The 20,760-nt window shown below is 36.3% G+C and overlaps 1 protein-coding gene across 3 annotated transcripts in view; it reads left to right on the top strand.

Annotated features, from left to right (window-relative positions):
- PDE3B (phosphodiesterase 3B) overlaps positions 1-19,976 on the top strand; it is a 184,412-nt gene extending 164,436 nt beyond the window's left edge. The window contains exons 12-16 of one of the 3 annotated variants that reach the window (XR_011541637.1): positions 2,871-3,070; positions 11,282-11,485; positions 13,406-15,014; positions 16,548-16,803; positions 18,009-19,228. Coding sequence is in view for 2 of the 3 variants with exons in the window: in XM_008530690.2 (XP_008528912.2) it covers positions 2,871-3,070; positions 11,282-11,485; positions 13,406-13,567; positions 16,548-16,803; positions 18,009-18,223 (1,037 nt within the window). In the remaining variant the exon portion in view is untranslated. Of the gene's footprint in view, positions 1-2,870; positions 3,071-10,792; positions 11,486-13,405; positions 15,015-16,547; positions 16,804-18,008 lie in introns of those variants that run through there. The other 2 variants (XM_008530690.2, XM_070626410.1) reach the window with 2 other exon arrangements.
- Positions 19,977-20,760: the final 784 nt, after the last annotated feature.

A 20,760-nucleotide genomic window follows, 5' to 3' on the forward strand; every position in this document is an offset into this window, starting at 1 on the left:
TGAACATAGGGGTGCATATATCTTCTCAAATTAGTGTTTTCATGTTCTTTGAATAAATACCCAGAAGTAGAATAGCTGGGTCATACAGTAGTTCTATTTTTAACTTTTTGAGAAATCTCCATACTGTTATCCATAGTGGCTACACTAGGTTGCATTCCAACGAGCAGTATATAAGGGTTCCCTTCTCTCCACGCCCTTTCCAACATTTATTTCTTGTCTTTTTAATAATAGCCATTCTGACAGGTGTGAGGTGATATCTCATTGTAGTTTTGATTTGCATTTCCCTAATAATTATTGATGTTGAACATCTTTTCATGTGCCTGTTGGCCATCTGTATATCTTCCTTGGAAAAATGTCTGCTCATATCCTCTGCCCAATTTTGATTGGGTTGTTTGTTTTTCTCTTATTGCCTTGTATAACTCATACAATATTATGAGTTTATATTATGAATATTATAATACAATAACACATACAAAATATTCTTTACATATTTTGGAAATTAACCCCTTGTTGGATACATGATTTGCAAATATTTTCTCCTAATTAGTGAGTTGTGTTTTTGTTTTGTTGATGATTTCCTTTGCCATGCAGAAGCTTTTTAGTCTGATGTAGTCCCATTTGTTTATTTTTTCTTTTGTTTCCCTTGCCTGAAGGAGACATGATAGTCATAAAGATACTGCTAAGACCAGTGTCAAAGAGTGTACTGCCTATGTTTTCTTCTAAGAGTTTTATGGTTTCAGATCTTACGTTCAAGTCTAATACATTTTGAGTTAATTTTTGTGCATGGTGTAAGATAATGGTCTACTTTCATTCTTTTGCATGTGGCTGTCCAGTTTTCCCAAAACCATTTATTGAAGAGGCTTTCCTTTCCCCATTGTATGTTCTTGGCTCCTTTGTCAAAAATTAGCTGTCCTGATAGTGTAAATGGAAGTATTTTCTTGGGTTCATTTTTTGATTATTCATTGCTAGTGTTAAGAAATACAATTGAGGTGCTGGCCCTGTGGCTGTGTGGTTAAGTCCGTGCCCTCTGCTTTGGTGGCCGAGGGTTTTGCTGGTTTGGGTCCTTGGCACAGACCTAGCACCGCTCATCAGGCCACGCTGAGGCAGCGTCCACATGCCACAACTAGAAGGAGCTACAACTAGCATATACAACTATGTACTTAGGGGGCTTTGGGGAGAAAAAGGAGGAAAAAAAAAAGATTGGTAAGAGATGTTAGCTCAGGGCCAATCTTAAAAAAAAAAGAAATACAATTGATTTTTTGCATATTGATCTGTACCCTGCAACACTGATGATCTTAATTTATTAGTTCGAATAGTTTTTCAGTGGATTTTTTAGTATTTTTCTATATACAAGATCATGGCATCTGTAAAATGGAGATGGTTTTACCTCTTCCTTTCTAATCTGGATGGCTTTTACTGAGGCCTCCTTTTAAATTAATCAGCCAGTTAAAAGAATCACCATTTTCAGTAAGAAAGTAAATAAATGGGATCTACAATAGTTATGTTTAATTGTTCTTGCCAGCTATTTTCTTTTTCATACTATTAATTTCATGTTAAACATATATAAACTAATGTATTAAGATTCCAATATGTCAATTTTAAGTAATTATTAAGTTGAAAGGATATCTTTTACCATTTCTGACATTTTTATATATATTTTGAAATTCTAGAGGAAATTCAGAATGCATATAACAGGGAAAATCCAAATTATTGTCTCTGATATTGATAACTAAAGTCTTATTAGAAATTTGAATGTGTAAATTATATCTTTATCCATACATTTGTCTTTTTATTTTTCATAACTATTAAAAAAATAGCTCTAGTGTGGGTGTTTCTAAAACTCAATTTAGATACAAAATATAAACAGCATGAAAATAATGAGGTATCTTTATAATTATCACTAGTGTGTATTAAAGTTATTATGTTAAAAAATTCTTAATGGCAAAAATAGAGTGAACTCTAAATTGTGATAAAAATTGTTTTGGACTTTGACAAGCCAGGATATTATTCCTAGGTTCCACTGGTGAACACAAGCAATGAAATTTTTTCTCTCTTTAACATCTTAGTGGTTTTGTTTGCTGTCTACTCTAAATATAGTTTATTTTCTCCTTCTTATACTTTAAGATCCCTTTAGAAAAAATAATAGAGTGACCATTTAAAGAAATAAAGTCACCAAAATACAAAAAGGAAGAAGTCAATGGTAATATATTAAGACACCAAAAGCACAGTGCTGATAATGAAAATATTGTTTCCAGCTAGAGGATAAAAAGAGTTATGTTTCTGAGACATTCCTCAGTTTTCCATGCTTTTTCATTTTCCCTAGTTTTTCCCTCCATTATTTTATAAGAGGCTTCATGGAAGGAAAAAGAAGGGGAAGACGGGTTGTAGTCAGAGCTGCAAATGAAATGTAATCTATCTGGATATAAGATTTGAAAAGCATTTATGTTGAGAAGCTGAGTTTGTTAATATATTAAATTCCTAATTCTCTATATTGTTTTCATGAATTTTATTCTCTAGATTGCTTTTTCTTGTTACCTCCTATTCCCTGGCCATTATATCTAGCCTTACAAATGTTTAGAAAATCAGAGGCTTTTAAAAATTATTATTAGTCAGAGAAAGAGAGCATCATGAGAATCCTATCACATCCTGTAAAGTAAGTGACTTCAAGGTTACGTATGATACTCCTCCTCTTTGTTAGCATGTATGTTGGAAATAATATCCTGTTTTAGGCCTATGTTTATAAATAGAGTCTATTTCTTAGGTAAGTCAACAGATAAGATGAATAATCATATTACCTATGAGGAATCTCCACCTTAGCCGCATTGTGAGGAAGTTATGTGTAATGCTGGTTTATTTTGCTTGTTCCTCAGATTCTGATGGTAGAATTAGCCCTGAGCAAACTGCTTACATTTCTTCGAGGAGCTGCTCTATTCCAGATGAGAGCTATGGTTGTCTGTCTTCAAACATTCCTGCGTTGGAATTGATGGCTCTATATGTGGCAGCTGCCATGCATGATTATGATCACCCAGGGCGGACAAATGCATTTCTAGTGGCTACAAATGCCCCTCAGGTAGGAAATACTTTAGAAAGTTTAAAGAACGATTCTGAAATTTTACAACCATGCTATGTAGATATCCCTTTGGAGACCATTCTTCAGTTGAATCATATGGCCATTCCATCTACATTGTAATTAACTGGATAATAACACATAGTATTGACATGATGTGTGTTAAAGAATTAGGGAAAAATCACCTTCTTCAACTATAAAATGAAGAAAATGTTCACGAAAGAGTAACTCGCTGTTTTATAAAATTCTGGAGTCCTTGCTGTCAGTATTTTTGCCTTTGATCAAATCGATAAGACTGATAAATGTACTACTCTTCCTTCTGGCAAGGTCCTTTGTATGGCTAAAAGCTATAATGATTGAGAACTATTACTATTTTTTGTTGTTGTTGTCCCCTTTTTTCCTCTAAGACATGCCTTAATACCTAGACTCCAAATCTGTTAGCTCTGAATATATTTGTGTATGTCAAATTCTCCTAGCACCACAGCACAGCTGATAAAGTGCAGGATTCCTTTAGGGTCACAATTTGGATAAGAGGTAGGAGTTTCCACAAAATGGATACAGTAATTGTAATAGCTTTAAACATTAGGACTTGGAACTACTTGGTTTTGAGTAGAATGGTTGTTGGTATTTGTTTTAGGCTGGTGATTCCTGAAATGTCATCTGTATATTTCTAACTTCATGCCTTACAAAGAGTAAGTGGTCAGTGATTGTTTGCTGAATCTTACTTCTTCACTTTATGACTCTATGTTTAAACCTCAGTTCTGATTCTTTCATCTTCTATAGCCATTCTCTGTGTTCCTTTTCTCACTTTTATCTCTTTCACATATTCTCACTATTTATGCATAGGAGTTAGATTCTCTAACCAGAACAAGAGTAGGATTGAGACAGAGAGGGAGGGAGGAGGGAGGGGAAGGAGGGAATAGTTAAAAATGCTGTGTGATTAATTTTGTCCAATAAGGCTTTCTTCATTAATAGCTCATGGTTTCTACAGGTAACTTTTTAATGAATTTCAATCTAGATATTAATATTTGTCTACTTTCTAAGAATTCCTTTGGGAGAAATTACCCAGTAAGGAATATATACTTCCTCATTTGCAGTACCATTCTGCAAGAATCAGATGCCCATTCTCTCTAGCCTAACAACTCATAATCTTTGAAAATCCCAGTACCATGATGGGTCATATATCTGGGCAGTAGTGGCACAGAGGGAAAAGCACTTGTCTTGGGATCAAGGGACTTGAGTTTGATTTCTGGTTACCCACTTATTAGCTGTGTGACCTTAGACAAGTCACCCTTATCTTTCTTAACCTTCAAATATGTACCTGATATGATTAAGGGCACAAAGAGATAACATGTGGAAAGTTTTCTACTGTTCCATTTGTTTGAGATGCTCCAGAATCAGAAATCATGTAGGCAGAAATTATTTACCTTTCTCTCCCACTCCCTGCGTTTATTCTGCCTTTCATTAGTTTTGAGTACAGGTGAGTCAGACTTGTTTATTACCTCTCCATCAAGGCTATTACAAGTGAGTGAATTCTAATGTTCCCTCTCTCAAATGCAGATAATTTAAAACAATGATACATGAGTATAATTTACACAAGTTATATACTCAAAACTGTTGTCCTGATCAAAATACAAACATGAGGTCTGCATATAATATCAATAATCCTTTGTTATTTCTAACTTCTCATTGTTAAAGATTGCCAGTAGATGAAACAATGGGACATGCTAGAATGGAAAGGAAATTGATTAGAGAGTCAGCTATGAAAAAGTATAGCGTTTTACCTACTTTCCTTGCTTACTTCCTGCTCCCCTTCAGTCTGTTCTCAACACGTAGCAGCCAGTGACCTGGTTTAAATGTGAGTTACATCACTCTCTGTTCTAAACCCTCCAATGGCATTCACCTCACTCCTTGGTAAAAGTCATTACAACAGCTCAGAAGGCCCACCTCGACTTAGCTTCCACTAATTCTCCTTTTTTAATCACTCAGGTCCAGCCTCACTGGCCTCCTTTCTATTTTGCTCTCTCTCCTAGGCACCCCCTTTCTGAGAGCCTCTTCACTTTGTCTGCCCTGCCCAGAGTGAGTGCTCTTTCCCTAGATATCTGTCTAGCTCACTTTGTCACCTCCTTCCATATAGAATTTCAAAGTCACTTCCTGTTACTCATTATGTTCCTTCCCTGCTTTATTTTTTCCTTAGCAATGATCTTTTAGCATACTATGTATTGTTTATCATATATCTCTTCTCAGTGGAATATAAGTTTCCATGAGGGCAGGGATCTTTGTCTCTTTTTTCCCCTAATACCTAGCGTAGTGCCTAGCACACAAAAGGCATTCAGTAAATATTTATTGAATGTTGAAGGATGCCTGATGTCCTTGCTCTGCAGAACTACAAGCTTGTCTGAAGTATACTCTGTTCTTCCCAAAGTGATGAAATTCATGAGACCTTCTTCAGCCAGTGCCTGTGAGATAAAGACTCTTGTGAAAGCCTAAGGCCTAATGTATTTATTAGGTAATCAAGTAGGTTCTCTCATCTTGAGAAGCTCAGTGCGTCTCATCAGGCCCTAATTAGTGAGAGATATTATAGCTCCGGTATCATAAAAAGCAACGATAGTGTATAGTACTACCAACTGGATCAAGCATTCTTCTTCATTCTTGTGGTAAGGCAAATGTGTTGGGAAGACACAGGATTATTCTGAATTCTTCCCATGAAAGAAAGTGAAACACTTAGGTTTATTCTGGAGGGATGTCAGTATTAAAATTTAAAGAGATTTCTGAGCTATTTCTAAATGAAAAGTTGTCTGAAAGATGGAGATTAGTGCTTGAGATATTAGAGTTTGTAGAATATTTTGATGAGATTTGGGGTAAAAGGAAAGAAAATTTTAAGTTGACATTTGTAAATCTGAGACAGTCATAAATATGTTTTGTCCCCCAAAATATGGATCTAGATGGTGACTGAACACATGCATTTGTCTTCCTTTCCTCCTGATTAAAATGATAGTAAGGGATGCAGCTCATTACGACAGAGAGGAATAGGTGGGACGGTATTATCACCAGTAGATTAAAGAATTTCATACTATTTTTGGAAAATGAAAAACAGATGGACAAATATTGGGAGATGAGAGAAAAGTATACTAGAAGGAGGCCACAGCCTAAGTGGAGCCCTGGAGAGACTCCTGATGCCATTTGCCCCTGCCTGCTCCACACACACACACACACACACACACAAGCTTGAGCACGTGTGCACATGACCTCATGCACATCCCCCATACAGGTACACCACACATACCTTTAAGCAAAGCTACTGTAACCCTGCATTTACCGCCAGGAAGAAAACTCATCTCTTAGATGTTGAAGGAAACTCCCAGGAGAGAATAAGAGTTACAGTGTGGGTATTAATACTCCAGAGTAAAGCCTTCTCATTCTGGAAATTTGACAGCTGGCACCCAGTCTGGTAATTTTAAAGCAAAATCTGCTAGATAACAAGCCCCATCCACATTGCCAGAGTTCCTACACATCCTTCCCAATTAAAGAAGAGACTCAGCAATAAAATATCCACAAGCACAAAGTCACATTGCAATCTAGGATTCATTTTTTTTATATCAACAGATAACCAAGGATCACCAAACATATGACATTAACCAGTAGCTTGGAAAGAAAAGGCTAAGATGAACAGAATAACTGACTACAAGGAAAAAAAGATAATCTAGGGACTAGAAAAGCACTTAATTAAAAACAAAGTATTCTCAGAGAGAATCTGAAAAACATTACATTACATCCATAAGAACAGGAAACATGTTTCATAAGGAAACATCAGAGAACAAGTTAGAGCTCTTAGAAACAAAAAGTATTACTGCGGAAATTTAAAAAATTCAACATAAGCCTTGGAAGTAAAATTCCAGATAACCTCTCCTAGAATATAGACCAAAAAATAAAGAGAAGGAAAGTACAGGTAAGGAAAAAATAGGGCAGAGGGGACAAGGTCAAGATCTGACCATTGGGAGTTCCAGAAAGTGGAGAGTCTTTGGAGGGAAGGGGTTCACCAAGTGCCAGAGAAGTTGAATGAGGAAAAAACACCAAAAACCCACATATACTATGTCATGGTAACATTTCAGAACAGAGATTTTAAAAAAAAAAAAAAAAAGAAAGAAAGAAAGAAGAAGAAGAATTCTTGAGAGGATGAAAACAACACACTTACAAAAGAACAAAAATCCTACTGGCATCATATTTTAGCAACAACGGATGCAAGATGGTACTGGAATATAGTCTTCAGAATTCTAAGGGAATGCATTGATTCATTCATTTAACAAACATTAGATGCATACTGTGTGACAGGCACTCTTCTAGGCATTATTATTGAACAAAACATGCAAAAAAAAATTCTGCCCTCATAGAACTTACATTCTAGTAAAGCAAGAAAAACAATAAACAAATAAATGTATGTGTAAGAGACAGAGAGATGATTATGATGTAAGTGATAGGAAAGAAGTAAAATGGGGGAGGAGATAGGGAGTGCTGGCGGAGAGGTGTTATTTTCAGGGTAGAGTTCTGTATCCAGCTCACCCACAGTTGAGCATTGAGCAAAATACAGAGCTTCTCAGATGTGCAGAGATTTAAAAAAATCATGTCCCATCTATTCTATCTGAGAAAGTTACATAAAAATGTGTTTTAGCAAAACTGGAGTGATAACCAAGACAAAGGGTCTTAGAAGATATGATATTACCAGAAATTCTAGAACAAACTCAGAACTTGGGGTAAAGGAACTCCAAGATGACAGCTGTTCATCAAGCTGTTTCTTTAAAGAGAAGTGCCTTTTTTAAAACTAGCAGCTTTGGGGCCAGCCCGGTGGCGCAGTGGTTAAGTTTGCACGTTCCCTTTCTCGGCAGCCTGGGGTTCGCCGGTTCGGGTCCTGGGTGCGGACATGGCACCATTTGGCAAGCCGTGCTGTGGTAGGCGTCCCACATATAAAGTAGAGGAAGATGGGCACAGATGTTATCTCAGGGCCAGTCTTCCTCAGCAAAAAGAGGAGGAATGGTGGCAGATGTTAGCTCAGGGCTAATCTTCCTCAAAAAACAAAAACTAGCTGCTTTGTTTTTTGCAGCACCTGATTTGTTTACTATCTCTATTGGATTTTTTTTTGTTAGGAATATTATTTTTTTAAATGAAAACAATCTTTCTTAAGCCAAGATTACCCAAGAGGGTACTTTTTGAAGTACCCTCTTTAATCTTATGACTGATCTAGAGATGTTTTAATGTTTCCTCCTATTTCTTGTGTTTCAAAAGGAGACATTTGTTTAGATTTATTAGTCTCTTCCTTTGTTTGATCTAAGTCTTTCAGATGTCTGATGGGTTTTCTTTTTTTGCTTACATTTATTGAAAGCTGTTTATTATTTGTTAACATTAATCCTATCAGAGTTTGTATTAAACCCCCTTTCAAATCATTCTGACTGAGAGAGAGTGAAAAGTATAGTTTATGATCAACTAATTTGCTTTGCCAAATAATTTGCGTGTGGAGAGAAGGGAGGGATCCACAGCTAGAGAAAGCAGGTAGCAAGATGCTTCAGCAAAAAGTCAAAGGATGTTAGTTATTGCAGCTCTACACTAGCTGGGGCACCGTCTTCCTTCTCTAGTTGTCACAGAGCCCACAGTAAAAGCCAGCTAAGCTTCATTATCTGTTTCACCTGGACTGTTTTTTTTCACTAAGTTTAAGGTTGGCTTGTTGCTCTACGTACTACCATCCAATGTTCTTCCTAAAGTAGCACTGACATTTGCCTCCTACTTACTGCTCCGTGGGTCTTTCTTGCCTCTCCTCAGCTATGAGGTAGTCAGTTTATTGGGGTCCATGAGGGGACTCCTTCCACTTATTCTCCGGGTAGGTTTTTCCATTCCCACTTTAACATGTCTTTGAAGTCTCCAGTGTGGTGATTATATCTAGCTTCAAATATTCAGATTTTTTGCCCCCATTTTATATTTCTTTGGCAATTTCAAAGGGTAATTTGGATGCTGAAGGAATTCTGAACTTACTCATTTCTTTTACTATCTCCCTAGCTGAGAATTTATTGTCAACTAGCTTTACTCAACTAGCTTTACAGGACACTCACTATACGCTGTGCTTTATTGAGCTGGGAGTTTGGTTACTTCTTCCTGAACAGACAAAGCTAATCTGATAGTTTATCAGTCTTTATTGGATTTGAGCACAAAGTAGTCAAATTGCTGTTAAATGTAAATTGACCCCTTAGGGAGTCTACAAAGCTTACTCCTTCTCTTGGGATTTACAATGTTTAGAAGTTGTATTAAGGTTAGCATAAAATGTGTTTTGTTTTTTTATTGAGCTATAATTGACATATAACATTGTGTAAAGTTTAAGTTGTACTACATATGGCTTTTTGATACACATATCATCACCACCATAGCAACAGCTGATACCTCCATCATGTCTCATAGTTATTTCTTTTTTACGGTGAGAACAGTTAAGATCTAGTCTCTCAGCAACTTTCAAGTATATAACACAGTACCGTTAGCTACAGTTACAATGCTGTACATTAGATTCCCAGAACTTATTCATCTTGTGACTGCAAGTTTGTACCCTTTGACCACTATCTCCCCAATTCTCCTACCTGCTAGCCCTTGGTAACCACCAATCTGTTTCTATGAGTTCAGCTGTTTTAGATTACACATACAAGTGATATCATATAGTATTTGTCTTTCTCTGACTTACCTCACTTAGCATAATGCTATTAAGGTCTGTCAAGGTCACCACAAATGGCAGGATTTTCTTCTTTCTCATGGCTGAATAATATTCCATTGTACATATATACAGTTGGCCCTCCATATCCATGGGTTCTGCATCTTCGGATTCAGCCAACTGTGGATTGAAAGGCCTACAATGGTTGTGTCTGTACAGAATGTGTACAAACTGTTTTCTTGTCGTTATTCCCTAAATGATATGGTGTAACAACTATTTACCTAGCATTTACATTGTATTACATATTATAAGTAACCTAGAGATAATTTAAAGTATAAGGGGGGATGTGTGTAGGTTACATGCAAGTACTGTGCTGTTTTATATTAGCGACTTGAGCATCTGCAGATTTTTTGGTATCTTTGGGGGTCGTGGAACCAATCCCCCATGGATACTGAGGGACGACTGCATACACCACATCTTCTTTATCCATTCATCCATTGATGGACACTTAGATTGTTTCCAGCCTTTATATGGCACATTTCAAAGTTTAAACCATATCATTGCTTACATAAAATCAAATGATGTAAAAAAACAATCAAATGGTATCTATACTTAGACTATAGCTAATTTTTATAAATAATATGTAAAACTATTTAATTAAGCTCTCAGAACATGTATCTTAACTGAGATTACATTCTGTTTTTCTCTGTCCTTCTTTCCCATTAGATTGGGAGCTCTAATGAAAACAGGGACAGGCTTTTTATTTTTATCCCCAGCCTTTAGCACTGGCTATGAAAGTTCTTTTAATAATTACTATGGCTATTTAATAATTTTAAAAACTGCTTAATTTTTAGAGGTGGAAGAGGGTTAAAAAATTCTATAATCCAGTGGTTTTTAAAATCTGTCTTCCAAAGTCCTAGAGTACTGGGGAGGTACCTCAGGGCCTGCCACGGAGTGAAGTGGAGAAAAAGCGAAGAATTCCACACCACTTGAACCAGGGGATTCATGCTTTTATCTGTTTCACACTTCTGTCTCACTCCCAGACACTGTGTCACCGTGGGAGTGTAGGACGTGTCCTCCTCAGACACGTGGGGCTCCGACTCACTCCGGACTGGACTCCTGCTTCCTCTTCTTCGTTCATTCCATGCTGGCTAAAGAACAGAGATGCATCCCTAAACCTGCTGTGTGTCCCTAATGACTTTATTAACAGAAGCTGCATCTGAGAAGGTTTACTGATTTAACGAAGTCGCCCTCAAGTGTCAGCTTTACCTCTCTTGGTGGGCGGCATGGTGTCTGCAAAGATGAACTTTGGAGACAAATTACCCTTTCACTTACTAGCTGTGTCTGCTGTACCTTATCCTCTTTGCACTTCAGGCTACTCTTTTATAAAATTATCAACCCTTCTTCACAGGTGTTAAAATGCCTGGCGTATAGGAGGTACTCATTGTTTGTATTCTCCCAACGTGATCCTGTTTATTATTAAAGTTTAATATCTTTGAGATGCCTGCCTCATTTTTCTTATTCCTTTCTAGGCAGTTTTGTATAACGATAGATCGGTTCTGGAAAATCATCATGCTGCATCAGCTTGGAATCTGTATCTTTCTCGCCCAGAATACAACTTCCTTCTTAATCTTGATCATGTGGAGTTCAAGCGCTTTCGTTTTTTAGTCATTGAAGCAATCCTTGCCACAGATCTTAAAAAGCATTTTGATTTCCTTGCAGAATTCAATGCCAAGGTTTGTTATGCAAATTAATGCCTGGTTTCAAAAATGGAAATCATTATTGTCAGTGTTACTGATAAAAAACATTTTTTAATGTTAAGTTAGAATACTACTCATGAAGTCATAATAAATATCTGATGTAAGACAACATATTTGCCAATATTTTAAAAAATAAAACATTTTTATTATTATAACATGTCCTAAAATATTACCGCTTGCTACATTTCCTTTCTAACACAGACTCACATTTTTGTGACTTTCCTTTTACACAGTGACACTCCAGTTAATTATGTCAAAAGCTTTTAGGGGCAGATTTGAGAAAATTGTGCACAGTGCCAAGTAAGACATTTTATGATGGTAAAGTTGTGTTTCTAAGAAGCCAGTTATGCCTACTTCGCTGTACCTCTTACACTTTCTTTATTAGTGTCTCCCTGGCTGGTGTGAGAGAGACGTACTCCCTAGTCTTCAGCTTGAGAATAACGCATCTTTGACCAGCTGTTTATTGGCATTGCCCACTATGTGCAGTTGCGCTAGTGAAAAATAAGGAAAGAACAGGTTGAAGACCCTCCGTCACTGAACCCACGTTCACTATGAGGATCACTGCCCTCTGTGAGAGTGGTCCTAAAGTTGCGAACCGCTGCCTGAGGTTCCTGAGAGAAGGATGCCCCCTCTTGCTGGCAGGAAGCTCTTGTTTTCTTGATGAGGTTTGTGACCTACAGGAAGGTGTGCCTTCAGGGTAGAGGAACTGGTGACAAAGGAGTGCTAGATTTAAGCCCCTGGAAGGAGACCCTTTATATGTTGCTGTCATGGTATTAATAAAATGCTTACAAAAAATCAGCAAGAAATCAGTATGCCTCAAATTATTTTGTAGTTGTATAGCTCTATTAACTTTTAATTTAATTTAAAAAATTCTTTTAAGTGCTTAAGTGGGAGTAATAGAAGTTTTTACAGGTGAAAGATTATCTAGCCCAATCCTTTTGTGTCTGTGTTCCTCAGAGACTTGTGTTCTGTAGTCTCTCAGGAAAATACCAAGTGAGTGAGGCTCTGGACCGCCCACACAGTTTCAATCAAAAGAGCTCTCCTTTTGAGTGTTTTCTATAGTGGTAGTGTACATAAATTTTCCTTGCACAAGAGTTTGGTACCAAAAACCTACCATCGCACTAAAGTTCCAAAGTTACTGATCTGGCCCATTCACTTCATTTTGTACAAGAGGAAATTTGAGTTTTGAAAGGCATAGTGATTTGCCTAATTAATGATGATAATTACCATTTATTTATATAACAGTGTTAGCATTTATTTAGCATTTACTATGAGCTAGGCATTTTTCATTTGTTAATCCTTATGGTAATATGGCTAAATTGGTATTAATTTTCCTATTTTATAGGTGAAGAAAGTTTTAGATTCAAGAAGATTAAGTAATTTTTCCAGTGTTACACAGTGAATTGTAAATCATTATGAGTCAGGATTTAAAACTAGAGGGATCAGCTTCTAAGACTTATGTTCTTTCAACGATATCATGTTGCCTTTCACAGCTAAACCCAACTTCTCCTTAGATCCTTAAGTGATTTTTTTTGAGGAAGAAATAGTTACAATTCTTATATGATTTATCGATGTTTTGCATATCCATATAATATGTAATATATATACACAAACAAATTACAATTCTCTGTGGTAATCACAAATTATGTTTTTATAACGCTCTGCTTCCATTGAAACAAAATTATAATGACAATTCAAAGGAAAATATAACCCATAGAGATTCATGTTATGGCACAAACTGATTAAAAGAAGGATTTCTTGAAATTCCTTCCTGTTACTTAGACAGGAAACAGTTTTAAGATAATTTGGTATAAAAAAATAACAGAATACAATAGAAAACAAAACCAAAACTCTTGTGCCGTCAGAACCTAAAATAATTCTTTTTTTCCAAAATAGGCCAATGATGTAAATAGTAATGGTATAGAATGGAGTAATGAAAATGATCGCCTCCTGGTATGCCAGGTGTGCATCAAATTGGCAGACATAAATGGCCCAGCAAAAGTTCGGGACTTGCATTTGAAATGGACAGAAGGCATTGTCAATGAATTTTATGAGCAGGTAAGTTGAAACATGAGGTCGGTGGGATTTTTAAGAGCTACCATCTGAAGACACTACTCATTGGGATTTGGATAGGTGCACTGAATGTTTGAAACCCGAGTTGCTTTGACCAAAAATGGTTAGAAATTGTTACATTTGCTCTGGTCTTAGTATTTTCTCAGCTCTTTTTGCCTTTGCTGTTAAAATTTAAAACAACAAAAAATAACTTATTGCCTCTCTGGTGTGGGTTGAATGTACTCTTGAGTCTAGAGGGAAGGATAGACTACGTTATGATTCCAAGGTCCCTCTCAACCCTGAGAGCCTATCACCTAGGATAATTTATTTCTAAATGAAATTATTTTTAATTGATTCAGGGTATACTTAGATTATATTTTAAAAATATCAACCCATTTTCAAGTCAGTTTTAGAAAGACTGCCTTAGAAATTATCAACTGGGTAAAAGTCCTGGCAGGGGATGAGAAATTAGAGGGCTAGAAATGGGGACAGAGTACAAACTTAGTGGTTTTTAAGGGTTCAACAATATAAACATGCTCTTTTCTTTTTTCATATGTTTTAAAATCTTGTCCTTAAAATAATCCTACTACTTTGAGGAATCTGTACCATTTTTTGTCCAGTTTTGATGCTCCATACAATGTAGAAGTATACTGATTTCCCCAAAAGCCTAACATTTCCTATCTCCAAAATGTCAAATACATCAACTTGACTTTGGAATTGCATTCCTTCGGAATCCTTGTTGCCCCTAAAATCAGGGACAATCAAGATGTCTACCAAGTGACGGCTTTGTGAAGTGCTTTCTTACCAGGAGCTGCTGTTCCCGCAGGAGTGATGAAGTTGAGCCCGTAAACCATACACACTTACCTGTTAGACCTTGTCACCCCCGATTGTATTGAATGACCAGTAAATGTGTGGTGTCTTTCACCTCAGCTGAACATCCCAACACATAATATATACTCTGCTGTTTGCAATTTACACAATATCATACTGTATAATCATGGAAATAGATAAGTATTCCAAGATTATTAGCATTTTACTGTTCTGATATGTGAACTAAATTATATGTAATTTTGGGTAATAAATTATTATAAATATTTACCTAACTTGTAGATTGCAGTATACAGTTTGCATATTCCCATCCTCATTCTCAAAGATAATTGAAGCCTGCCTCAGAGCTCTCCAGTAGATTTCATGTTCACAAAGGAATTTTATGCTAAGGAAAATGCCATCTTTATATTATCTGTACAAACAGAGGTAATAACAAAGTACTAGTATATGCCAATTTTAGAAAACTTACTAATTCAGTGAAATAACATTAGAAAAGTTCCTTTAGACTCAATTTATGATATAACTGTTTTTAAAGTATATAGAATTAATTCTTATTAAGCTAACTTAGAAGCCAAGCCTGAGGTTGAATCCTGGCTCCTCTTCCTTACCAGCAATGTGATCTTGGGTAAGTTACTTAACCTCTCTGTGCCTCAGTTTCCTCGTTGATAAAATAGGAATATTGATGGTACCCATAAAGTCACTGTGAGGATTAAATCAATTAATACATTAATATATAAAGTTCTTAGAACAGTTCCTGACTCATAAGTGTTCAAGAAATGTTAGCGATTATAATTCCAGATCTATCACTAAAAACAATATATCATTTCAGACAGTTTCACTTAATCTTCCTAGGTTTCATTATTCATACGTCAAAGAAAAATGTCATGTGACACCCAACCATGCAGAGTTGTCGTGAAGGTTAACCGTACTACTCTATATGAAAGTCCTAGTCATCCCTAATCGGAACTATTAAACTTCCTTCAGATATGGATGCAAAATTCTAACCCTGCCCAACTTTTTCTCTTTTTATCATCCTCATTAAACTATTTTTATACCTCTATAGCCATTTAATTGCCATGGGCTTAGAAAAGCCAAACCCCTAAAAGAAATTTTAAAAAGCCAAACTTATGAAATCATAGAGTCCTGTGGATAAACTCAACTGTTTTTTTTTTTTTAAACATTAATAGTTTTCTTCCTCATAGAAGATTGTCATAGAAGATTTTTTAATCATGGGACAGTTAATCACAGGGACAGTTTCTGGTTGTTTCCTCAGGGCTGTGTTGGCTCTCCAAGAGAGACACCGCTTGCCCACAGAATTTGTGCATTGTGGAGAGTATGCATGCCCCGCGAGGGAGACACTAGACACTAAAATGTTAATAGTAGCATTTGGGGAATGCTCAGCACCGTGTTAAAAACTTCCATAATATTGCTTTTCATCCTTGTAGCAACCCTGTAAGGTAGATTATTATTCAGATTTTACACACAAATTGAGCACAGAGCTTGCCCACCACCACACAGGTAACAGGTGTCAAAAGCAGGTTTTGAAGCCACATCTGTCTCATCTCAAATTGTGCTCTCCAGAACCCCCTAGGCCACAGTGGGAGGGTGTCATGGGGCAGGCAGGTGGGGCTCTGGGCCCAGAATCCTCACCTCAACTGCAGAAGCTCTACTTCTATGATTTACATAGTGGGTTTTCTGATTTAGATTCATTAAAGGGTTCTGCTGTTACAAAAAGGGGGAGGGGCTTGAAAAACATTTGCAAAATTCAACTCTGTACATTTGAAGTACAGCTATAACAAAATGTTTCCATTATACCATCTCCCCCAGGAAAAGAGAATCTATATTTGACATTATAGAATTTTGTAGGTTATTAGTAAACTTTCTGATACTTATTTTAGAAGATGTATATTTTACTTGTTAACTGAATATCAACCATACTGGTTGACTGGTGGAGAGTGAGAATAAAGTCTTGTTTAGGATTTCTCAAATATTAGAGAAATTCTTACAGTTGAAATGATGGAGTAATTAGATTCATTGACACTTCTTTGTACAAATTATTTTGATGCAGACTATGCTTATTTAAAATAATTTTAACAGGAAAGCGCAGTGGTTGTTCATTCAATAGTTAAAAATGTACTTTCCTTTTTAAAATGATCAGGGAGATGAAGAAGCAAATCTTGGTCTGCCCATCAGTCCCTTCATGGATCGCTCTTCTCCTCAACTAGCAAAACTCCAAGAATCTTTTATCACCCACATAGTGGGTCCCTTGTGTAACTCCTATGATGCTGCTGGTTTGCTACCGGGTCAGTGGATAGAAGCAGAAGAGGATGATGATGCCGAAAGTTGTTATGAAGAAGAAGATGGTGAAGAATTAGATACAGACGAAGAAGAAATAGAAGACAATCTAGATCCTAGTAAGAATATAGGGATGCTATAATTTCTTTAACGTTATTAACTGCAAATGTCCATTTAATTTGGATTTGGATCTTTGTTCCTAAGATACAGATTCAGTAGTCATATCTTAACTACTGTCTCGTTTTGAGTAACTGCTGTGTGCTGGGTGCCTTGCTAATGCTGTCACACAACAAGCATTCTTGGTTAAAGCGCATCTCCTGAGGCGTTGCCTCCAGCCAGTGCTCCTCAGCAGAGTCCACCTGTTCATCCCAGGTAGGGCTGTCACCACCTCTGAGCATATGTGAGGCGGTGGGTCCTAGTGCCTAGTCCTCCTTCGCCTCACCCCTCCTCACACCACCCTCCCCCAATCCCACAAGGCAGTTGAGAGCACAAGTTCCAAAGTAACCCGCTCATATGCCCTTCACACAGACTTGGGAAATGGATCAAACCAGTTGGGAGAAGAGGAAAATATACGTTCCCTGACTCTAAGAGGAGAACCAAGTTTTGTGGCATTGAATTGAATTACCAAACTGTAGGGACATATTTTTCTATATAAAGCAATGAATATAAATGGAAAATGAAAAAGAAACATTTGCCACCTTTGTAACTGTAAATGAAATCAGTTATTTGCTCTTTAAAGTTATATCTAATTATTTTTTTGTTTTTCAAGCATGCTACAAGTCAGAACATGTTAGCTACAAAGAACCCCCCGCCCACACACACACACACACACACACACACACACACACACACACGTATATTCAGGATTAGCCCAGTGAAGAATAATCTTACGCCATCACATCTGATCATCAACTTGGGAAAGTTGGCTGGCTTCTAAAAATTATTTATACTCAAAATTTTGATAATTGTGTTTAATACATAAAAATTCTTAAAATGTTGGTTTTTAACTTTGCACTATTATTTATCATTTGAAATTTCACTACGATCCTCCTCTCCCCTCCACTCCTTCCCCGCTCAGTCTTCCCTAATCCCCTGCTTAACACCATCTAACATACTTATGTTTTGCTTCTTTATTTGCTTACCTAGGTCTTTCCCCCTAGAATGTGAGCTCCATAGTACAGGAGTTATTTTTATCTTATTGTTTACAACTGTAATTCCAGTGCTTAGATAAGTGCCTGGAATATGATAGGCACTCAGATATTTGTTGAGTGAATGATTGAATCATATTGCTATGATTAGAATATATTTGTTTTAAACTTCACAGAACCACAAAGAAGGAAAGGCAGACGGCGAATATTTTGTCAGCTAATGCATCACCTTGCGGAAAACCACAAGATATGGAAGGAAATCATAGAGGAAGAAGAGAAATGTAAATCTGATGGGAATAAACTGCAGGTGGAGAATTCTTCCCTACCTCAAGCAGATGAGATTCAGGTCATTGAAGAAGCAGATGAAGAGGAAGAGAGACAGTTTGAATAAAAGAAAAGGCATATTGAAGAAGCCAAGGGCTGTGCCCAGTGTCAGAAATCATTGCCTAGTGTCCACTGTGCTGACTTTCAACGGACCTTCCTACGTGGACAGGCCTCCGTACTGTGAGAGGATCCTTGCTGTGCCGGCGGTTTCCTGTGCACTTTCACCACGTGAACTAGGAAAGCCTTAGAGCTTGGCTTCAGTTGACTCATGTTGCAAAGTCCTTAATGGCCTTCACTGGTGTATAAATACTTTGTCATAACACTGCTTTGCAGGGTAGTAAGCTCTTCGTTTTCATGAGAGGTAGCTATAACTAAAAGCTCAAGTGATTTACTTTGGTTTCCAAAGTGGCCAGAACTTTTTGCCTTCATGAAAACAGGATTCATATTATATTTCCAAATGTATCTTTTATGTCTTTGAATATTTTGAAAAAAAAGTCTGTGCCTATCTAAAAAGGAACCCAGTGTTGCCTTTCTGAGGGAACTGTTCAATGCAATACACTGTTCAGTGCTGTTCTCCCAGCTAGGGTTATCCATGAAGGACTGAGTGGCCTTTGTTATATTTAACAAAATCCAGGTGCATCAATTTCTGATGCTTTTTACTGTTGTGTATTATCTACTATGAGTGTTTTATTTCTGCTCAGAGTATTCAGGTTTGCCATGGACATCAGAAGTATGAATTCCAGTCTTACTGACTTTACATTCTATGTAGAATTTTAAAGCTGTTTAGGTTTAACAATGAAGGAATTTTATTCTTTAGTCAAAACTATTCTTATTTTTCTCTTGCTCAGGATTAGTATTTTTAAACAGTTAGTATAAACACAGCACAGATTTGTCAGAAGAAAAAAAACTGTCCTAATATTAATGTTGATCTTTTATGAAATGAGCATTATTTTCTCTCTTCTTAGATAAATTTGAAACTAATTAAAGCCAAGGAAAAGGAGATGTCTGTCTTTTGCCTTAACACAAAAATGAAATGAAACTAATCCTATCAAAGATAAAAAAACAAAAGAAATAGTGTGAGCTCTAAGGGACACATACATTGAATAAATAATTGGAATATGTGCTTATCTTGAGACCCATATCTTAGGTGTCACGTGTTTAGTTACTGTAAAACTGATGTTCACCTTTCTGTTAATTTCCTTCTGCCTCGAGACTACATGACATGACTACTCAATACTTCTGCAAGTCTAATTTCTGAGATAAAGTAAATGGTGGGAATACCCATTTACCTTTTAGATAACAAATCTAAATATTTTAGTGAATCATTTCACACAAAAGCACATTAGGATAATTGCAAAGAAAATGAACCATATTTACAATGTTTATAAACTTGTTAGGCTGCAGATATGTATACTAGTTGTGAAAAATATTTGAAGACACAAAGTGCAGCCAAAATGAGAGCAAGATGATAGATTAATATTTTCCATTATTCTTGGAGACCGTATTATATTTTGGATTTATGCAGGTTTTGCAGACAGTGAAACCATTAATTTTCCAAGGTAATTCCTTTAAAGTATGATATCAGCAGGTACTTTCTTACCTACCTAGAATATTTGGCTTATCTGAAAGATATAAATTAAAGATCTATGGAAGTGTTGGAAGTTTTCATCCTGTATAGTATCATAATATTTAATGAATCACTAAGCTTTATTTATTAGACATGTTGAGTGCTGAGTTCCTTCCTGCCACTTTTGCTACCATTGCCACATCATTTGTAAACTGGTCCCACTTTACTGAGTAATAAAATTTTAACTAATTTATTGAGTTTTTACTTATATATATCCTGTGCTTCTATTTCTCTAAAGTGCATTCTGCATCCTGCATAAGTATTTTTCTGCTATTGCTTCCTCTCCTGCAAAATACATATATGTGTATAAATTCTCCCATGTGTGCATAATGAGACCCTACAAATTTCCTTACTTTCTATTGTTTTATTAAAATTTTGTATTGGGGTTGTTTAGTATATATTTTTATTTTCTCAAAAAGAGCATGTTTGTATTCTATTAAAAATACTATTACTGTGAACTCATTTTAAAATAATTTAACCCTTAACTGATTTAAGCCTTGCTAATAACTGACATTAAAATAGCCCAAAGAAACACTAAAATGTACCCTTACTGAAACCTAAATTCATAAGTTGTAAATGAATGTGAGAGAATATTAAGTATATATAGTGCTATTAGATGGAATCTTACTTGAGAAATTGCTATAAGCCATACTGCAGATCCAATTTCGATTGCTACTGAATCAGCTTAATTATTATAATTTATTTTTTTTCCTTTAGGACCACAGGGGACGATCCCTGTGAGTGCAAAGGTTAGAAAAGCAGAAATAATCTGTGAAAGCCTCAATATGCTCAGGAAAAACAGACCTATGCTTTTTTTTTTTTTTTAAACTTTTGACTCCCTTCACCCGTTTTTTCCAAAAAATAGAAAAGGAGGACACTCTTCCAAACTCATTTTATGAGGCGAGCATCGCCTTAATACCAAAAGCAGACAAGGATGCCACAAGAAAACTCTATATTGGCCAATATCCCTGATGAAT

Source organism: Equus przewalskii, chromosome 6 (assembly GCF_037783145.1).
Source record: "Equus przewalskii isolate Varuska chromosome 6, EquPr2, whole genome shotgun sequence".
Lineage (NCBI taxonomy): Eukaryota > Metazoa > Chordata > Mammalia > Perissodactyla > Equidae > Equus > Equus przewalskii.